The sequence below is a fragment of the Candoia aspera genome, chromosome 2, assembly GCF_035149785.1.
Source record: "Candoia aspera isolate rCanAsp1 chromosome 2, rCanAsp1.hap2, whole genome shotgun sequence".
Taxonomy (NCBI): Eukaryota; Metazoa; Chordata; class Lepidosauria; order Squamata; family Boidae; genus Candoia; species Candoia aspera.
In genome coordinates this window covers 10,636,849-10,656,653 of record NC_086154.1, presented here as the reverse complement: position 1 = coordinate 10,656,653, position 19,805 = coordinate 10,636,849, and the positions used below count along the sequence as shown (strand labels likewise).

Genomic DNA, 19,805 nt, shown 5'->3' with positions numbered 1-19,805 from the left:
GTCTTAACCCATATGTACAATCAATTTCCAACGCATTACGATGACAAGCATCTTAACAATCATTTTTTTAAAATCTGTCTCCTGTGTATCCTGCATCTGCATCACCAGCCTATCTTCCTCAGCTTCCCCTCCCTCCTCATTTTAAATTTAAGTTTTCAATTTAAATCCAACATCAGTCCAGCCACTCTGTGCCTCTGATGAAGTGAGCTGCAGATCACTTCAAAAAGCTTCTGCCTTTTAATTTATTTGCTGCGTTTATATCTGCCCTCAGTACTAAATTCTATGGAAGCATGACATTTCCTTCTGCCCAGTTAAGAAACTGGAATGGCTAAACGGGATGTTGTGACTGGCATTCTTCTCAGATTTGGGGTGAAGGAAGGAAATTCCTAATATGGAATGAGGTTAAGGTGGAGTATGGCTAACTGAGTTGTTGTTGTTGTTAGTTGCCTTCGAATTGTTTATGACTCATGACGACCCTGTGTATAACAGAACGAAGTGCTGTTCGGTCTTGCGCCATATGCCTGACTGTCCCAATGTTTGCATCCATTGTTGGTGTGATTGTATCAATCCATCGCATTGAGGGTCTTCCTCTTTTCCACTGGCCCTTGACTTTACCAAACATGATGTCCTTTTTAAGCGATCGGTCTTTCCTGATGATGAGCCCAAAGTTTGAGAGTCTAAGCCTAGTTTTCTTCACCTCTAGGGAACATTCTGGTTGTATTTCTTCTAAAACTGATTTGTTTGTTCTTCTGGCAGTCCATGGTATTTTCAGTAATCTTCGCCAACACCACAATTCAAATGCATCGATTCTTCTTCTATCTTCCTTTTTTTGATGTCCAACTTTCACAGGGTGTTAGAATAGAGACTGAGTCAGAGGATGAATGGGACAGCTGGGAAAAACAGCTAAGCCAAGCCGAGGAAAAAACTGAAGAAGACTTACAATTAAAGAAAGGCCTCGAGTGGGAAGAAGCTGAAGGAGCCAGGAAATGAATCGGGTTCGCCACCACCAATCAGCGCTCGAGAGCGGTGTGCAGCAAGGAGGGCCGAGCGAGCAACGGGAAGCCCGATTGGCTCCTATGCGAAAAAGGCGGGAAAGCCAAAGATATAAAAAGTGAAGGCAAAGCCAATTGTTGGAAACAACCGTTCCTCTCTACAGCCCCACGATTTCTCCTCAGCGTGTTCAGAGCTGTCTTTGAATTCTGAAAGCGCCCTTGATCTTGATAACCCCGATCTTCCTGTAGAGCCTGTCATTCTCCTGCCTGCTTCTCCCGTTGTCTCGGCTCCTAATTCCGCATTTCCTTAAGGACTTAATTGCCTCAGCAGTCACTGCCGTTTCTCTGCCTTAGAGCACTTTGTGCAGCGGGGCTCCAACTGTCAGCCTCTGACATGATCATTCAGCTGTCAGCTCCTGAACTCAGCCCTGTTGTAACTGTATCTACACCTTTCGCCCCAGCATTGTATACTTACCTTTGATTCCTTCGGAAAGCCACTGTCACCGCCTCACCTTAGTCTGTCTCAATTCTCCAGTTCTACCATCGATTCGTCTTGTTAAATACTCAGTTCACCAGATTCCTCTACCTCAGCTTCTGTGTTAATTCTACTCCCTCGGAACCGCCCTGTTTAACGCCTCAGAGTCAACGGCTTCTACAATCTTCAACCAAAATAAAATAGCACGGTGCAAACAATCCAATTACTCCTCATTTGTATTCTGTCTGTTGCCTATGACTTCCTTTGTTTATACCTTAATTTTAAGAATCAGTTTTCCTCAGAGTTAATTACCTTGCATGTAGAATCCATTCTTTTCCTATTCAGAATTCCATAATGAATTCAGTTTCAAAAATTAAATAATAAAATTCTGTTAATTATTATTAGACCTTCCACTGAGGTAAAATTAGCTTAATAAAGAATTGTTGCAAATGAATTAAGAGTCTTAATTAATTGATTAAACAGGATATAGACCAAACTGACCAAAGATACAACAGTGTAGAGGAAAAAAAGCTTTGCGACCAATCCTCACATTTATGACCATCTCAGAGTCCCGCGGTCACATGATCACCATTTGCGTGCTTCCCAACTGGCTTGTGACAAGCAGAGTTAATGGAGAAGAATGGAAATAAAATCATAAGTTGTGGTCACATAATGTCTCACTTAATGACAGTGGTGATTTGCTTAACAAACAAAGGGGAAGTGAGGTTATAAGCCTGTCACAGTCATGTGATTTTCTGCTTAGCGACTGTGGCTCTTAACGACAGAGTTGCCAGTCCCAATTGTGGTCACTAAGTGAGGATACCTGTTTGTCCATCATCTCCCTGCAGCCTTATTCTTCCTGCAGTTGAAGGGGATGGGACCAATGTAGAGCAGGGAGCCTCTTTTGCTATGGGGCCATGCTTTCGATCGCCCTCCTATTAGAGAGAGCTGTAGTGGTGAAGGTGCTGGACTAGGAGTGGGGACACCCAGGTTCCAGTCCCTCCGCAGCCATGGAAGGTCCCTGGGTGTTAGCCCGCTTGTAGACTGGAACAATCTCAGCAGGTGGCAGCAGTCAGGTGCCCTTGTTGGGCTGGGAAGCTAAGTAGGGATAAGCCTGGAGAGTCCATGGATGGGAGACTACTTGGGAAGAAAAGGGCTGAAAGCTAGACTGTGCAGTGGGGTGAACAAATGCCCTGAGGAAGGAAATGACAAATAGTTTCTCTGTTGCTGTCAAGAAACCTGTAGCGACGTATCTATGAAATCACCAGGCATTGAGTGTCACTCCAGAGAGACTTGAGCTGACTTCTAGTACAATATAATTGATGTCCTTCCAACTTCCTTGTTCTTCTAGGAGGCCCCGACCATCAGCAGTACTTCCTGGGAGAAGCAGCGGACCTGCCCCAGGGAATGTACGGCAGTGGGAGGAAGAAGATGAGTTTCGATTCCCCGCCAAGGAGTGTAAGGATTGCCTACTCTAAAACATCATCGGACTCATAAGCAGGATCACAAAGATATCTGATTTATTAAAGAATAGTGTGCAGGATCACAAAGAAAGCTGAGAATGGAAAAAGCGCGCCAAATGCAAACTAAAAACCCTCGATACAAATGAGATCCCTCCCCCCGTAGAATCTTCCCAAGCTCACAATCCCAGGTGCTCCTAACGGCTTCTGATAGTCCGCGGGAAAAGTCCTTGAGCAGAGCACAGAACCCAAACACATTCCATTGAAATGAACATAGATACAGAGCTTGGCACAAGGTTTCACAGCCGCTCCCTCCCAACAGCAACCCACGTCAGCACCATGGCATGTGAAACGTTACGATGTACAGTGCACATTGAAACAGTGAGCATGACAAGGAGCCAGAAAGTCCCGCTGAAAATGCGCACAAATGCCAATACTGTGGGAAGCTCTCCGACTGCCGCGCCCACCTGATTATCCACGAGCGAACTCACACGGGGAGAAACGCCACAAGTGCTCAGCTTGTGGAAAAAGCTTCACCCAGAAGGAATCTCTGATTATCCACAAGAGCTTCCACACGGGGGAAAGGCGGTACAAATGCTCAGTGTGCGGCGAAACCTTCAGTGAAAAGACAGGGCGGCCAATCCACAAGAGAACTCACACCAGGGAGAAGCCATACAAATGCTTGGAGTGTGGGAAGAGCTTTGGGATGTGTTGCAACCTCCTGAGGCACTGCAGGGTCCACATGGGCAAGTTAGTTATTCACAAGGGGGAAAAGCCTTACAAATGCACAGACTGTGGAGAAAGACAGGGCATCTGGTGATCCACAAGTGGACTCACACCGGGGAGAGGCCTCACGAATGCGCCGTCTGCGGCAAGAGTTTCAATCAAAAGTCGGACCTTATTACTCACACCAGGACCCACACTGGGGAGAAGCCGTACAAGTGCCCCGAGTGTGAGAAAATGTTTTCCAGTTCCTCTAATCTGTCTAGGCACCAGAAAATCCGTGCAAGGGAGAAGCCATAACGGGCGCTTTAGACAAAAGACAGTAGTAGGACCACACTTGGGATAGTGGCATGGAGTGGCGTAGGTCAAGAAAGAACACAGAAAGAAGGGAACAGAGTCGTGTCTGTAAAGATCTGTAAAGATCTGGTTTGCTGGGAATGACCTTGTTTCTACCCACTTGACTTCACCTGTGGGAGAAGCTAAACCAGCAGTATCTCTCCCCCCCCCGCCCCAGAGTCTGCAATGAGTTGAGGTTACTAGACCTCATGAAACTCTTATGCTGAGATATCAAAGAATCTGCACAAATGCTGCAGTCCGGTGAGATCTTGTGCAAGGTGAAGGCATTTTAAAGTGGCTAAAATGATTTTATTGGGGAGATAGCAAGGGTCATTTGGGAAGAGAGCTGGACGTCTGCAGGCAGAGGCGGCTGAACCTTACGCTACATAACCCGTGCAAATTCATTCTGGGCTTCATTAACCATGATGTTTAAACTTTCCTCAAGTCAAGGTTGGAAAACGGAGCTTCCAACTCTGGTCTGGAGGAAACGGTGCAGAGTTGCCAGTTTATACACCACCTTAAACAGACCAGAGAAAGAACTTCCATGATGTGGTTTGTGAATAACTCTGAACCATAAAGTTTTTCTTCAAAAATTGGCTCAGTACAGACTGAGCTACTATTGTTTGCCCAACCAAGCATGATTAGAAATAAACCCCAGTGTAATGTTATGTATGAATGCAGGATGTTTAGCTGTTTTTGGTGGCAAGAGGAGTCAAATGGGAGGGGAAGAGAGAGTTCATTCCCGGAGAGCCAGAAGTCTTCAGAAGGACACAGTGTGCAAATGTGGCCTGTAAATTTGCTCATTGATTTAAGAGTTCATCTGTAAATAATTGCAAGGAAGCAGACTGGGTCACAACACTGTTATGACAATTGCCAGATTATTAGTCTCCAAGAATCCAGTACAGGTAGTCCTCACTTAACAACCATTCATGTAGTGATAGTTCAGACTTACGACAGTGCTGAACAAACTGACTTAGGACTGGTCCTCACACTTATGACCATCACAGCATCCTCACGGTCGCGTGATCACGATTTGGGCATGTGGCAACCGGTTTCCATTTATGACTTTCGCAGCATCCCGGCAAGCAAAATCAATGGGGAACCACAAGATTTGCTTAACAACCAGGTCATAAATTACGATTGTATTTGCTTAATGACCATTTCACTTACCAACTGAAATTCCAGTCCCAATTTTGGTTGTTAAGCAAGGACTACCTGTACAATTCACAAAACGTTTGTAGTTGTAGGAATTACACCCGGAGGAATTGCATCACCAATGGGCAGTCATTGGTGGGACCACAGGAATGAGAGGAAGGGCATTCTAGTTTTTAACCATTAATCAGAAATATATCCTTTAGGAGGTTGTATTTCTGCTTCCCAGAAGAACACCAGAGCAAGGGAACTTCGAATCTAGCTCTTTCCATCAGCCACAAGAGGAGTACATAGAAGGCAAAGTAGCAAAGACTGATACAGCCCTTCAAAATGAGGGGTTTTGAAAGATTTAATCTGTACATCCAGAGCTGTTTTTTTTAGTATAATTAATTTTGCAGATGAGAATAACAAGAAGAAGTTACTTTGTTCAAAAAGAATCACCTTCACTCCATTAAAAGAGAGTCCAAATTACCTTGACTCCAAAGAATTGAAAGATGTCAAAACAGACACTTTCATAACGTGAGTTGAAGGGAAGACGTAAATGGAGATTGGTATTTGTATGCTGACACAAAGGTTATGGAGTTGGTGTCCTTAAAAGTTAGGCTTTAAAAGGTCAAAATGTCATTCAGCAACTTGAAACATTTTTTTTCCAGGTCTGTTTATGCATCAATGAAACATCTGGGGGAGGAAAATCCACTCTTTTGTGTTTTAGTCAGACATTTGTGTAAATCTATTATTCTAAACCCATCTGTTTTCAACCAGCAGCAAAGGGATAGAAAATAAATGTGCAAATTCCTAAATGTTGCGTTTTTAGCTTATGAGTAAGCAGAAGGTTTTATGTTAAAATGATCCCAGGTCCTCATTATATTCAAGTCACTTTTGCTTTGTCTTGCTTGTTGAATGGAATAGAAGACAGGTGGGAGGAAGGGACTGAATTTTATCTGGCTTTTCAACAAAGAAATGGAAGGATTACAAATGGTTACCTTCTACCGATTCCCAATTATTAATTTTTTTGTTTTAAAAAGCTCTTCTGTATTAAAGGCCTGAAAGCTATTACCCTGAGAGTAGCTGAACCAAGAGCAGTGTTCCTCACCCTCAGCGACTTTTAAGATGTGTGGACTTCAACTGCCAGAAATCCATGCTGGCTGGGGAATTCTGGGAGTTGAAGTCCACAGATCTTAAAACTCGCTGAGGGTGAGAAACACTGAGCTAGAGCGACCTGGCAGAGTGGGGATTTGAGGCCGGTCCGCAGGAGAAAATGCAGTTCTTGCTCCTCATTGCAATCCGAGTGGACCGCGGGGAGGAAAAAAATCAGTGCAGAAGGCAGACCCTAGGCCAAAAGGTTTAAGAAATAAACGTTGCTGCAACCATTTCCCCCCAGTCTCTGGTGGGTGCTGACAACCAACCGCTTTGTGCTGCTATGTACGGCGCTTAGCTCTTCCCAGAGGACTGGATCTAGTATTTTCCATCTCCAGCGGGGACCATCATGGGGGAAGTGGTTGTCTTCAGTACTCTGCTTTTGTACGGGGTGTGTGTGTATTAATCCCACCCTTGATTCGACGGTGCTTGCGGGATTCGTCTCCGGTTTATCCTCACAACAACCCTGCGAGGTAGGCTGGAAGGGGGAACAACCCTAAATTACTAAATTATTCATGTTCATCCCTGGCCATGAGGGCTCAGGCTGACGGCAGAGGCAAATCATCCGCCTCTGGACAGCCACAGTTCTGCTCAGTCACTTAAAGAGGAACCCATCGCTTGTGCTGGACTACCGCACCTCTTGTCCGCAGCCACTAGCTAGAACGATGGGAGTTGCACTCCGAAGTGCTCGGAGGGCGCCGACGCTACCGCAGGGGCACACATAACTGCTGCGCTTTACCCTTCTCGCCCTCTGATTGGATAACAGCGACTTCCAAGCGGTCCAATGGAAACGAGGATTTCGAAGGCAGGGTCAATCTCGCGCGGGGAGAAGAGGCGGTGGCATGTTGTCCCGCCCAGGCTTAGCTTCCATTGGCTTAAGATCTTGTCCTTCGCTCTCACACGAGCGTCAATCAATCCTCCCCAAGAAAGAGGCAAAATGGCAATAATATCCCTCATCCTTTTCCCCGCCCAGGCCCCAGCCCTGCCTCTTCATTGGAGAGCTGGTCAGCCCTGCCCGCCTCCTTCGGTTTCCAGTGTGAAGATTCGAAAGCCTTTCCAAGGCGTGGATTGGCTGCGCTCTCAAAGGAGGGGCGGGGCTCGAGGCGAGGCGCGCGGTGCGAATGTAGCGGAAGGGAACGAGGAGGGGGTGGTCCGAGGACCCGCCGCCGTCGTCCCCCCAGGTGAGAGTGCGGTTTGGAGTTTCTGGGCATTGTGGTGTCATAGCCGGGAATGCCGGGACGGAGTCTTCTAGTCAAGCGCGAGCGACTTTCCTCCCATTGATCGCGATGGCTCCCTGCCGTTGTGACGTCATGGAGGGGGACTGAGTTAGCTTCGTGCGCGGTGACATCACAGCTCCCACCCTGACCTTCCGCGCGCTGTGGGGCATTTTCGGGGACTGCAGCTGATCTCCGGCCGAAATCGCATTTGGCCTCCTTGGCCAGCTTGACGCCGGAATTCGGATCTCTCCAGTAAAAACTCCAGCTTGGTGCTCAGAGCGCACTAAGGCAGCTGCCATTGGCCGTGTCTGCGTTTGCTCTCTGGCCCTTCCGCACGAACGAATTAATTGCGTTAATTAATTGTATCGATGTCTTATCTTTCTTCTGGGACCTCTAGCAGATACTTCATTGGGCTACCCTAGTTTTAGTCCCGCAACTCAGATGTTTGGGTAGGGTTTACTAACTATGTTCATCAGACTGATAGGCGGATCGTTTTATCTTTTTTTATAAACCGGGATTGTGGCTAGTCCTCATTCTTGGGGGAGTCTCAACATTTTGATCAACGTTTCTAAATATAGATGCTAATGTTGGACTCCACCAATCCAAATTACTAGGGATAAATTCTGTGGTCAGAAAATCATTGCCAGAGGTATAGTTTCTTGCCCTGAAAATACCCTTCCCATTCCATCATGATTGTGGCATGATGACCAAGAAGGATTTTTGCCCTTTATTCTTTCAACAACAATCTTGCAAGGTAGGCTGGGCTGAGAAAAAGTGGCTGGCCCAAAGCTGCCCACTCAGCTCTGTGGGCTTGTGCAGAGTTCCCCAAACCTGATAATTTCTGGGTTGGGGATTTCAGTTTCCAAAATTCCCAGCCAACTTAGGCATTGCTGATAATTCTGGGAGTTGGTTGAGACGTCTGGGATTTGCCAAGAGAAACTGTTCTAGTGGAAATGGTATGTAGGTCTCCCTGCTCCTTAATCACTATGATACATTTGCTATCTTTATGAAAATAAAAACTGGCTTTAAAATCAGCCTTAATATAGCAAGAGATCATCTTCACTTGGATTAATATTGTTCCATGTAACTAGGGAGCTTCATCAGTCTGACTAATTGCAATATCCTAATTCCATAAACCCATTTTATCTGATTTTTTTCCCTTTCATATCATGAGTCATGTTGCTATCACCCTTTATAAAGCACCTGATGTTCAGCCAGGCATTACACCTATTTTAGAAATCTTTGTTTTACAGCCTGCAAGGGAGCAAATGAACTAATAACAATTCAGAGTATGTACAGGTAGTTCTCAACTTACGACCATTCGTTTAGCAACCATTTGAAGTTATGATGGCACTGAAAAAAAGTGACTCATGACTGGTCCTTGCACTTAGGACTGTCACAGCGTTCCTGCAGTCACGTGATCAAAATTCTGGCTCCTGGTGACCAGCATGTATTTACGATGGTCGCAGCATCCTGGGGTCATGTGATCACCATTTGCGACCTTCCCAGCAGGCTTCCGACAAACAAAGTGAATGGGGGAAGCCAGATTTGCTTAACAACCATGGCAAAAAAGGTTGCAAAATTGGGTGTGACTCAGTTAACAACCACCCTGCTTAGCAACGGAAGTTCTGGTCTCAATTGTGGTCATAAGTCGAGGACTACCTGTACTAATTCTGCCTTGCTTTTTTGCACTCCAATCAGGTCACTTAGAGCTACAAAAATCTGGAGGACCACTAGAAAATATCTTTGCGACTGTCCAGTGGTCCTCTGAATTTCTATGGTCTGATCTGCTAGCCCTAGATTTGCAGGATTTCTCGTGTTACAACGTTGTGGTGGTTTGAAAAGGGAGTTCAGTCAGTCTGCGAAGGAGGACCATCTATTTACCATTCCATGAAGGCAAATTCCAGCATGCAGAGCAACATACGTACTACTGAATCCCAATGGACAGGCCGGGGCATGAGCAGAGGCACTATCTGTTGTTTCCTCTGCCAGGTGCTATGTGGCGCTCCCCACCGGCCGGCCCCAGTTCCAGAAGAACCCCCTCGACCCCTCCTTCCCGCCGTGGCCGACCTGGAGGATCTCCACGCCAGAGGCCGCCCCCGCAGCCCTCTCCCCGTCGTTCTGCACGGAGGGCCCCCCCAGAAGGAGCAGCAGGTGAGAAAAATGGATTCTTGACTGGAGCAGAAAGAAACTGAAAGGAAGAGAAACCTCACTTTGCATGATTGATGCAGGTTCCTGGTGACAATCCCTCCCCTCTGTTTTTTTAACGTGATGATTGGCAGAATTCTTCCCTTTAAAAAGAAAACGTTCCTGGTGGGGCAGAAGCAGGGGGCAGTTTAAACTCACGAAAGTCAACTAAGGCTGCATCTTCTAATGTTTTGTGAATCTGCAAACAAAGGTTTGGAGGGGTTGACTTTTGAGGGGAGCCACCAGCTTGTGCATATTGATATGTTTGACAGACCTTGGTGAAGGAGTTGGGTGTTGTTGGCAGCCAGACGTGTAAGGTGTTACTTTCATCGCATTTAGGGAAAATTGGTGGAAGGCCAGTGTGATGATGTGGCTGATAGGCTTCTTGATGCAGTTGATTGCGTATTAAACCACTCTCTGGATCGGCCAGGGGAATTCTGGGAGTTGAAGTCCACACATCTTGAAATTGCCAAGGTTGAGAAACACTGGTCTGGATGATCAGAGCAATTCTCTTCAAAGCTCTGCTTGGCAGACAAATATCCCCAGAACCGCACGAGTTCTTGCTCTGTTTGCATTTGTATTTTATAGAATGCGTGCTTTGCGAGCAGCAGGTTAGTTTAGGATTGATTCCTGGCTATATTAAGTGGACTATTAGGTGGGTTGTGCTGTTCTTATGTTGTTTTACTCTATTTTATTGTTTTCATTGTTGTGAGCGGTGGGTGGGTCTGTGGCCTGTAATAAAGACTTTTTAAGAAAGGTTAAATTCCAAAATACGTACAATTGGGGATTATAGCTGAATCATTTTGGTCACAAAGGTGTAGCTAGTCTGGGGCAAATTACTCTGTTTTGGCATGAACCTTTAGTGGCGTTTAAAAGATGAGGGCTTTTGACTTGAGGTCCTTTAGCAGTAGATTGTATGTATGTACGTATGTATGTACGTATTTATCAAATTTATCACCACCCATCTCCCCGGAAAAGGGACTCTGGGTGGTTTACAATAAAGCATAGATAAAAACTATATAAAACTATAGAATAATGTAATACATAATAAAATATAAGTATGGTGGGAACCTGATGGCTAAAAGTTCTCTATGACCCGCAAGCCAAACAGGGCCACTCTAAGGAACTAGCCATCCCCAGAAGTGACTACTCTCCCTCCCGCCCCAGGCATAGTGACAAAACCAGGGCTTTAATTGTTTTCTGAAGTCCAGGAGGGAGGCGGCCAACCTCACTTCCAGGGGAAGGATATTCCAAAGGGCGGGAGCTGCTGCAGAGAAGGCCTGCCTCCTGGACCCCACCAGGTGGAGTTCTCTTGCAGACGGGGTCCGTAGCATGCCCTCTCTGCATGACTGGGTGGGACGGGTTGATGTAGTGTGGATGAGATGGTCCCTTAGGTAGCCTGGACCCGTGCCATTTAGGGCTTTAAAGGTGGTAACCAACACCTTGAATTGGACCCGGAAGCAAACTGGCACCCAATGCAGCTCGCAGAGCAGCGGAGTTATATGTGCTGATCTTGAAGCACCTAAAATCATCAGCACAGCCGCATTTTGGACCAGCTGTAGCTTCTGGATACTCTTCAAGGGTAGCCCCATGTAGAGTACCCTTTTTTGAGCTTGATCTATCTGGCAGCCTTACGGGTAGTCCTTGCTTAATGACCACAATTGGGACCGGAATTTCAGTTGCCAAGCAAAGCAGTCATTAAGTGAATCTGGCCTGATTTTACGATGCTTTTTGCGGCAGTTATTAAGCAAATCACCACGGGGTTAAGCGAACCACGTGGTCGTTAAGTGAATCACGCAGTTCCCCATTTATTTTGCTTGCCAGAAGCCAGCCAGGAAGGTTGAAAATAGCGATCACATGACCACAGGATGCTGCGACAGTCATAAATGCAAACTTGTTGCCAAGCATCCAAATCGTGATCATGTGACTGTGGGGATGCCGCAACAGTTGTGAGTACTGGTTGTAAGTCGGTAAGTCCAAACCATCACTGAACAAATGGTTGTTAAGCGAGGACTACCTGTATACCCTGGAACCTTCTTCTGCTGGAGAATTAGGACCATCTTTCACCTCTCTCAAAGCACACAGTCAGGGACCCCTCAAGGGAAAACTAATCATGCCTTGAGAGAGAGCAATTGATCCCAGCCATTCTCCCTGAAAAACCCACTGAAAATAACTCAGTTCTGCCAGCCACCCTTATCTTTGCTTTGCCAGCAGCCAGCCTCGAGAGCTCCAGTGCTCGGTTGCTCCAAAGGTCGGCCCTTGGAAACGTTTCAGGAAATTTCAGCTGCTTCCAAGGACAGACCCGTGCCTTGGTTAAAAAGAGGACTGGGAGGACAATGACAGTTCAGCTTTGCATAGGGGAATTAAAGAAAGTGGCTCATAAGAATTACTATTTATTTATCTATCTATATTTTAATTTTTATCCCCCCTTTATTATTTTTTTTATAAATAACTCTAGCTTGAAGGTTTTAGGTTCAAATCGCGGGGAAGGAACCTCGAGTTCTGCATTTCCCTAATGGCATCATGCAGGAAAGTATCCACTCTTGCCCTAAAATGCAAGCAAGGAGCTCATGAGGTGGGCAACTGCAACACCCAGCACCTCCTTCATGGGGAGTGGCAGAGAAGGACCACCAATGTGCCCCCCCCAACCCTTCTGCCAGTCCATTGCATGACCTCGTTGGCCAAGGTGGAAAAATAGATAGCTTTCTCGTGGCCCAGGTCAACAGTGTAATTTGGGGGGCTTTCTCTTGTCTAAGTGCAGCTATTTTTTTCTTCCGTTTGGGTTTTTACAGAAAGGATAAAACCAGTTTAAGGGATAGCCTTGCACAAGTATGGAAGCCTCTGTGAAGCTTCACGCACCAATTTATAATGCCCCAAACAGGGACGAATCAGCTTCCTTTGGGTGGAAGATGAGTTTTCTTATTTTGCCTTTCAACCCACCCCCCCAAGTGCAAAACACATGAAATAAAAAATTGGTTTCATCCTGTCAGGGGATTTGGGGGGGGGGCAAAAAGTTGTGCTTGTGTGTAATCTGTCCTTATTGCTGAGAGAGGGGTTTTCCTTCTTGTTTGCGAGCAATTTGGGAAGGTGGGGAGCTTCTAAGCTGCAGAGGTTGATCTCCAAAATCGTCCATGCCTGGCTGATTTCAGTGACTGCCGTGCCCAAACAATGAATATCTATTGACAAAGCCGCCTGGGAATTATGAGTCCAGTAGGATATGGGAAGCTGATCCAGGCAAATACTTGGCACTTTGGGGCCGCTGAGGCAGCATTTCTCAACCTTGGCAACTTTAAAATGTGTGGACTTCAACTCCCAGAACTCTCCAGCCAGATGCTGGGTGTTGAAGCCCACACATCTTACAGTTGCCAAGGTTGGGAACTACTGCACTGGAATCTCTTTTACTCCAGGGGGTTGTCCCTGCCGTGTTGACCCCCTTCATTCCTCTCCTGCAGTCCATCGGAGAAGACGGAGGTACCGGCCCGGCTATCGGGCCATGCAGGAGATCAGAAAGTATCAAAAGAGCACCAATCTCCTCATCTCCAAGCTACCCTTTGCTCGCGTGGTGAGTTGATCACACATCCTGGTTTTTTTTCCCGTGTGTGGCCTCCTTGGATCCTGCAATGTCCAAAATGAGACCTTTATTTATCTAAGACATTTTATGGGCAGTCTTCCCACAGTGATTTCAAGGTGAGTGAAAGCCATCATTCTGTGATACATAAGAATAAATAGTAAATAAATAATAAATGCATTAGGGCCAGTTTGGGGTAATGGTGAAGGCACCATGCTAGAAACTGGAAGGCCGTGAGTTCTAGTCCTGCCTGAGGCACAACGCCAGCTGGGGGACCTTGGGCCAGTCACTCTCACTCAGCTCTAGGAAGCAGGCAATGGCAAACCACTTCTGAAATTTTGCCAAAAAAAACCCCTGCACGGACTTGTCCAAGCAATCGCCAGGAGTCAAAACCGACTTGAAGGCACCCCGCCCCCTGCAGCATTAAAATAAGACAGAGGTCTTGGGTTGCAGTACCCAAACCGTAAGCCAGCGGCAAGGCTAGTATTTCTGGAATTTGCAATTTGAACTCATCTGGGGGGGCGGTGCCAAGTTGGGGAAGGAAGGTGTAGAAGAAGATGTTCCAAAATATAAGGTGAGTGTATCTTTGGAGAGTTTCCTTTTGAGAGAACAAAAAGCTATATGTTAAAACAGAAGGAATTATTAAGGAGGCAAGACCATGGAGTTGGTCCATGGTCAAAAATACATACCAACTCATGTTAATAACTGAGTGTTTGTTTGTTTATTTATCAAATTTGTCACCTCCCATCTTGCTCTGGAAGGTGACGACTGGGGAAGGCAATAGCAAACCACCCCACTCTATAGTCTGCCAAGAAAACTTTGCAAAAGTGGCGTCCCCCCAAAGGGTCAGGCATGACTCGGTGTTTCCACAGGGGACCTTTTGCCGTTTTTTTCATCTCCTCCCACCAGAGGGACTCTGGGCGGTTTACAATAAAAGTCAATTAAAACAATAGGCATAAAATATAAATACAATATATAAAAATGTAATTACAATTAACAAATAAATATAAAGATAAGAATGTTTATATTTTATAAATAAGAGTTCTTGATCAAAGATTGGATAAGGAATTTTACCTGCTGTAAGAAAATAACCGATTTCTAGAGATGAAAAATAATTTCATCTTGAGCAGCCGCTTCTAGCTAAAAGACCTTCCTGAAAAAGATTTTAGCGATTGAGTTTATGGAGGTAGACAGCTGCAACAGAAGCATTATAGGGAGAAGTAAAGCAAATTCTGCCTGAATAAATTTTAAGGAACGTGGGAAAGGAGGTTGCACAGATAAGCAGAATCTGAGACGTGATAGAAGAATAGTACCATTATATCTATACATTTAATAAGTGACATGTTAAGTATAAATATTGGAGTCTGCACAATTGACTAGCAACTTCAACTGAATTCTTGCTAGAAAGAAAAAAATGTCAGGTAAAGGAGCTCCGTGGAGTATCATTCATTGTTGGGTCACATGTTTTGCATATTTCAGGTTTGAGATTCCAGTCCTGGCATTCCTACTTTAAAAGCAGCTCAGATCACAGGGGTTGAGAAAACCCTCATAGGCATGTACACGCACATCACAGTAGATGGCAGCACTTACCAGTCTTGGCTGCTGAAGGGAAAAAAAAATGAAATAGAGTCAGACCATGTTATTATTTCAATGGGAAGGCACCAGGAAGTCCTTAAGGTGTAAACTACACTGAGGTTTTTAAAAAAAAAATCAGGAGAAGGTAACGGCAAACCATTTTTATCCTTCTGCCAGGAATCAAGCTCAATATGTCCCAGGTTGCCTGGGTATGATGGAAGTTGCAATCCACCATAGTGAGAGCTGGTCTGGTTGAGGAAGACTATAACTCATATTTATTTGGGAATAAATTCCCAGTGGACTACAGAATTTAGCAGGGCCACTCATAGCAACCTGGAAAAAGGAACCTCTTCTGAGGATACCTCCAACATACTTTGCTATCTCTCCTGTTTCTTTCCCACGCCTCTACAGGTTCGGGAGATCTGCCTGGAATTCACCCGAGGGGTTGACATGATGTGGCAGTCTATGGCGTTGCTTGCCTTGCAGGAGGTAAGTGCTCAGGCAGGGCTGAATGGAGGGCAGGGCTGATCTGGGGAACAGCAATGGTGACATACCCGCATTCCTATTTTTTGCCATTTAGGTCAGCTTTCCCCATATCTCTTCATCCATCCATACTTTTATATAAGTATTCTGTTCTTGTATTGGTCTGTGAGAATGTCCTTGAGGGACGTGGGGCGGGGGAGTCACAGACCAAGCAACGGTCAGATAAGAGGCAGCTGAGCCCACAGAAGGAATGGGAGTGCGGCCAACATCTCAGAAAGGACCCTCCCTAGTTTCTTGGATTGTAAAGGCAATGGATGTCATGAGTACTGATGGCGAGCAGGAGGGGGCCTCTATCCAGGGGGGAAAACGCATGCGTAGTACTGAGGAATTAAGCAGCCATTCAAAGAGACACAGATCAGACCCGCCTTAACTTCTGGGGTTTATCTGTCTGGGTTTTTCCCACGCTTCTTCAGTTTGTTAGGATTTTCTGTCTTATGTAGCAGTAATAAACACTAGAGACCTACTCCTCGTCTCAGCGTGATTCCTGACGGTTAGGACAACGGGGGAGATGTTCTTTCAGACTTGCAAGATTGATGTCAGCCCTTCGAGGTAGTCCAGACAAGAGGCACCAACTATGAGTACTAATACTACCTTTATTGTAAGGTTACAGTAACAGAATCTTGCAAGTCAGAAAGCCCATCTCTCCCCCTTCGCCTTTATAGTCCAAGAAACCAGGGAGGGTCCCTTCTGAGATGTTTGCCACACTCCCATTCCTGCTGTGGGCTCAGCTGCCCCTTATCTGACCGTTGCTTGATCTGCACTCTCCTTCCTCCTCCTGTCTCAAGGACTTCCTCACAGAATCATCCCATCCCATCCCATTCCATAAATTAGATAGATAAATAAATCCCCTGATCTCCAATCTAATCTATTGATTAGATTTTTATCTAATATAAATCCTCCTCAGTCCATCCTCCTCCCATTTTCCCTCAGCAAGAACTCGGTCCTTGACTCTTTCCCCCTCTCCTTCCCCAAAACACTTCTGTCCAGAGCAGCTGCCTCTGTAGGTTGTCTACTGTCTGCTTGGGCAGAAGCCGCCTCCAGTCAGCCCTTCTGTGCACGGGACAGTTTGGATGTGGAGGGCTTTGCACGGACACCAGAGGAACGCAGGGACTTGAAAGAAGGGCAGGAGATGGATCGGTAATGGAGACAGCAAATGTCAGGCCAGGACAGCTTTTGGCCAACTTGAGAGAGGGCACAGATTACAGCCTGCCAGGAGGGAAAAAAATGCTCCCAAATTAACTCTGTATGTTCTCTCTCTCTCTCTCGTCTCTCAAGGCAGCTGAAGCGTTTCTGGTGCATCTCCTGGAAGACGCCTACCTGTGCGCCATCCATGCCAAGCGGGTCACCCTCTACCCCAAGGACATCCAGTTAGCTCGGAGGATCCGTGGCATCCAGCAGGGTTTGGGTTAGTTCCCATCCCCAGCTTTCTGGGCTGAGGAGGCCCCTTCTGGGGCCACAAAGCTGCAGGGGAGCACCCCGGGACCGCTCTGGAGGAGGAGGAGGAGGAGGAGGCGGCGGCCAAATTTAGCCCAAAAAACTTCCAGGGATTGGGTGATGTAACCTGGCCCCTTCCTCTCGTTGGAACTTCCAAAGAATCTCACTGGTTGACCCTCTTCTTCCCTCTTCCCATCACCTTGCTCAGAAGGGGTGCTGTGGTGGGTCTCAAAGATGTCAGAAGTAACCAGTGGAATAAGTGCCCAGAATAAGAGTCACATTTCATCCTCCCTCCCCGTCACCCATTTTTAAAGCCTGTAGCCTTTCAGCAGGGAAGCTTCTGCAACCTTCCCTTTGAATCTCTCTCGTGCAAACGATGGGGACTGAAAAATTGCTTCCTTTTTTAAAGTGTGGCCTGTGTTTTTGCACTTCCAAGTTTTAAATATGTTTAAAATGAAATCTTTAGATTAACTGTTCTTGAATATTCTGCTCGCTGGTAATCCCCTTCCCTTCTTCAGCCTGTTATCTGATGCTCACCTGACCCCTTCTGGGTGTGCAACTTCAATTCCCATGATTCCCTGCTGGCTGGGGATTATGGGCTTTGTCATATTTACCTCCAGAGGTCACCAGGATGGAGAGGGGCAGCTGCGAAAGACAACCATTCTCTTGCATTTGTCCTTTGCTCTGCTGCTGTTCTTCTCCTGGTGTTTTTCTCCTGTCCCTGCTGTCCGAAATGAGAGGCCAAGAGAACGTCTCCAGCGCCAGAGCGACCGAAAAACAACCTCTGGGCTGATCCCCTCTACAAACGCTGAGCTGAGATTCCTAGCTGGATCTGGGCAAGCGATGATTCGGTGCTCCTTTCAAACAGCTCACAAGACCTGCTGCAGGCTCTGATGTGAAAGGGGGTTGCTGAGCTGGGCAGAGGGGTTGAAACACATTAACTGAGAACATGTCCAGTCTGTTTTTAAATACCGTGTGTTTTACATCAAATAAAACAGGTTTGAATATACGCATGTCTTCTCTCTTCTTTGCTCGTGAGGCTTATGTGGGAAAGACCTTCGGAGACGGAACGAAGAGACCCTGCCTAGGGAATGGTTAGATAAGAGCCAGCATAGCCTGCAACTGGATAATGGGCAGGGCAAAAGGCTCAGAAGGGACCCTCCATAGTTTCTCTGGCTGTAATGGAGACGGGGAGAGATGTACTTCCAGACTGGCAAGGTTCTGTTAATGTGGCTTTACAATAAAGTAGAATTAGCTTAGAAGTAGTCCTCGACTTATGACCATTTGTTCAGCGATTGTTCAAAGTTATGACGGCACTGAAAACTGACCCACGACTGGTCCTCACATGACCACCACAGCATCCCTGCAGTCACGTGATCAAAATTCAGGCGCTTGGCAACTGGCATGTATTTATGATGGTTGCAGCATCCTGGGGTCACATGGTTGCCATTTGTGACCTTCTCAGCTGGCTTCTGACAAGCAGAATCAATAGGGAACCGTGTGATTTGCTTAACAACTGCACTGCTTAATGATGAATTTTCCAGTCCCTATTGTGGTCGTAAATCAAGGACTACCTGTATCTGGTCGTGTTTCCTGTCTGGCCTACCTGGTAAGGCTGACAGGCACCTCAGCTCAATGGAACCTCCATAGTTAGATTGTTCGGTTCATGGTGTTCGTGAACTCTCTTCTCTTCCTGGCTTCACAAACTTGACTCTTCCCCTGCACTGGTGATGGAAACTAGTCAGCTAATGAAATGTCTCTGGGAAGGGCTATATTTATTTATACACAGACACATTTCTTCTGTGGACTGTACTGTCTTATGTTTATACTTGAACTTCACCTTTCTATGACTTGTAAAATTGTTGGCCCTGTTTGAGGGCTGCAGCCATAGAATTAGTTGCTAAATAACAGGTTGGTTTTTATTTTGTTTAATCCAAAAGAGGAGGACAGATAACAAGTTTCTTTCATTGTCTGTGAGCACGCACCTGCCTGCCTCCAAGAACATCTGTTAGAGTTTTCTTTGCAAAAATTGAATTGGAAGGGAAATAAGCATGGGATTTTAGGAAAACCAAGGTTTTAAGCTCATCACATCCTGCTGATGTCACTGAATTTGACAAAAAAGGTATCTGACAGGTGTTTGGTGTCTTTCCAACTCATGGATTTTCTTTAAAAGCAGAAGCTTTCACTCTGGGCCTGGGATGAAGTGAGCTGCAGGTCACAAAGCTGTTTTTTAAATAAAAGCTGTTACCAAGCTCCTCTCTTTTTCTTTATTTCTTTTTTTTTTGCCACCATAAACTAGCACAGCTCCCTTGCAATGTCTGCAACGGGAATCTGGTCAGGGGAGTGAAGCCTTTTGTTTCAAATTGTTGTCCCAGCAACTCTAGGTTCTTTTAAACCGGGCATGCTTTGCCAATTCACACAAAAAGCGGGAATCTCTTTTATAGTTTTATTCTGCAGAAGGAAGGGCACCCGTGACTTTAATTCCATAAGCGTGCCGAGCTTGCAAATCAACACAGCTTTTATGCAGGTTTAGAAGAAAGAGGTACATGATTACTGGCAAACAATAATTATTCACACCCTTGGGTGGGCAAAACACACCCGAAAGGTGGGCACTTCCTCTGTTGATGGGGATAGAGATGAGCTGGCTGTTATCTATCTATTCCCGCTGCGCGCACAATGGACCGCTTTCTCCTCCCTCCCTTCTCCAGTTCTTTTTGGGGGGGGGGCTTACTGCCTTTCTCTGCTTGCACCTGGCTGAGAACGATGCACCCAGGAAGTCTTACCTGTTAGCCTTTGAAAATGTTCAGAGCAAATGAGTTAGGACCATTAGGGCAGCTGGTTTCTGCTGCCTTCTTCAAATTAACCCTAAAATCAGCATTCCATCAAGATAATCATAAAGATGTATTTATATATATTATATAAATACAATATACAAAGAGATTCCAGGCAAAAATGGGTATGATCAAAAACAAAGATGGCAAGGACCTAACAGAAGAAGAAGAGATC

At 46.0% G+C, this 19,805-nt stretch overlaps 2 protein-coding genes across 2 annotated transcripts; both read left to right on the top strand.

Moving 5' to 3' along the window:
- The first annotated feature begins 3,354 nt into the window (after nucleotides 1-3,354).
- Nucleotides 3,355-3,950, top strand: LOC134489856 (zinc finger protein ZFP2-like). The gene is made up of 2 exons (XM_063292729.1): nucleotides 3,355-3,677; nucleotides 3,719-3,950. The coding sequence occupies exons 1-2, from the start codon at nucleotides 3,355-3,357 to the stop codon at nucleotides 3,948-3,950; spliced, it is 555 nt and encodes a 184-aa protein (XP_063148799.1).
- Nucleotides 3,951-9,459: 5,509 nt separating this feature from the next.
- CENPA (centromere protein A) lies at nucleotides 9,460-16,865 on the top strand. Its single transcript, XM_063296340.1, has 4 exons — nucleotides 9,460-9,646; nucleotides 13,132-13,241; nucleotides 15,234-15,311; nucleotides 16,641-16,865. The coding sequence occupies exons 1-4, from the start codon at nucleotides 9,490-9,492 to the stop codon at nucleotides 16,773-16,775; spliced, it is 480 nt and encodes a 159-aa protein (XP_063152410.1). The 5' UTR covers nucleotides 9,460-9,489; the 3' UTR covers nucleotides 16,776-16,865.
- Nucleotides 16,866-19,805: the final 2,940 nt, after the last annotated feature.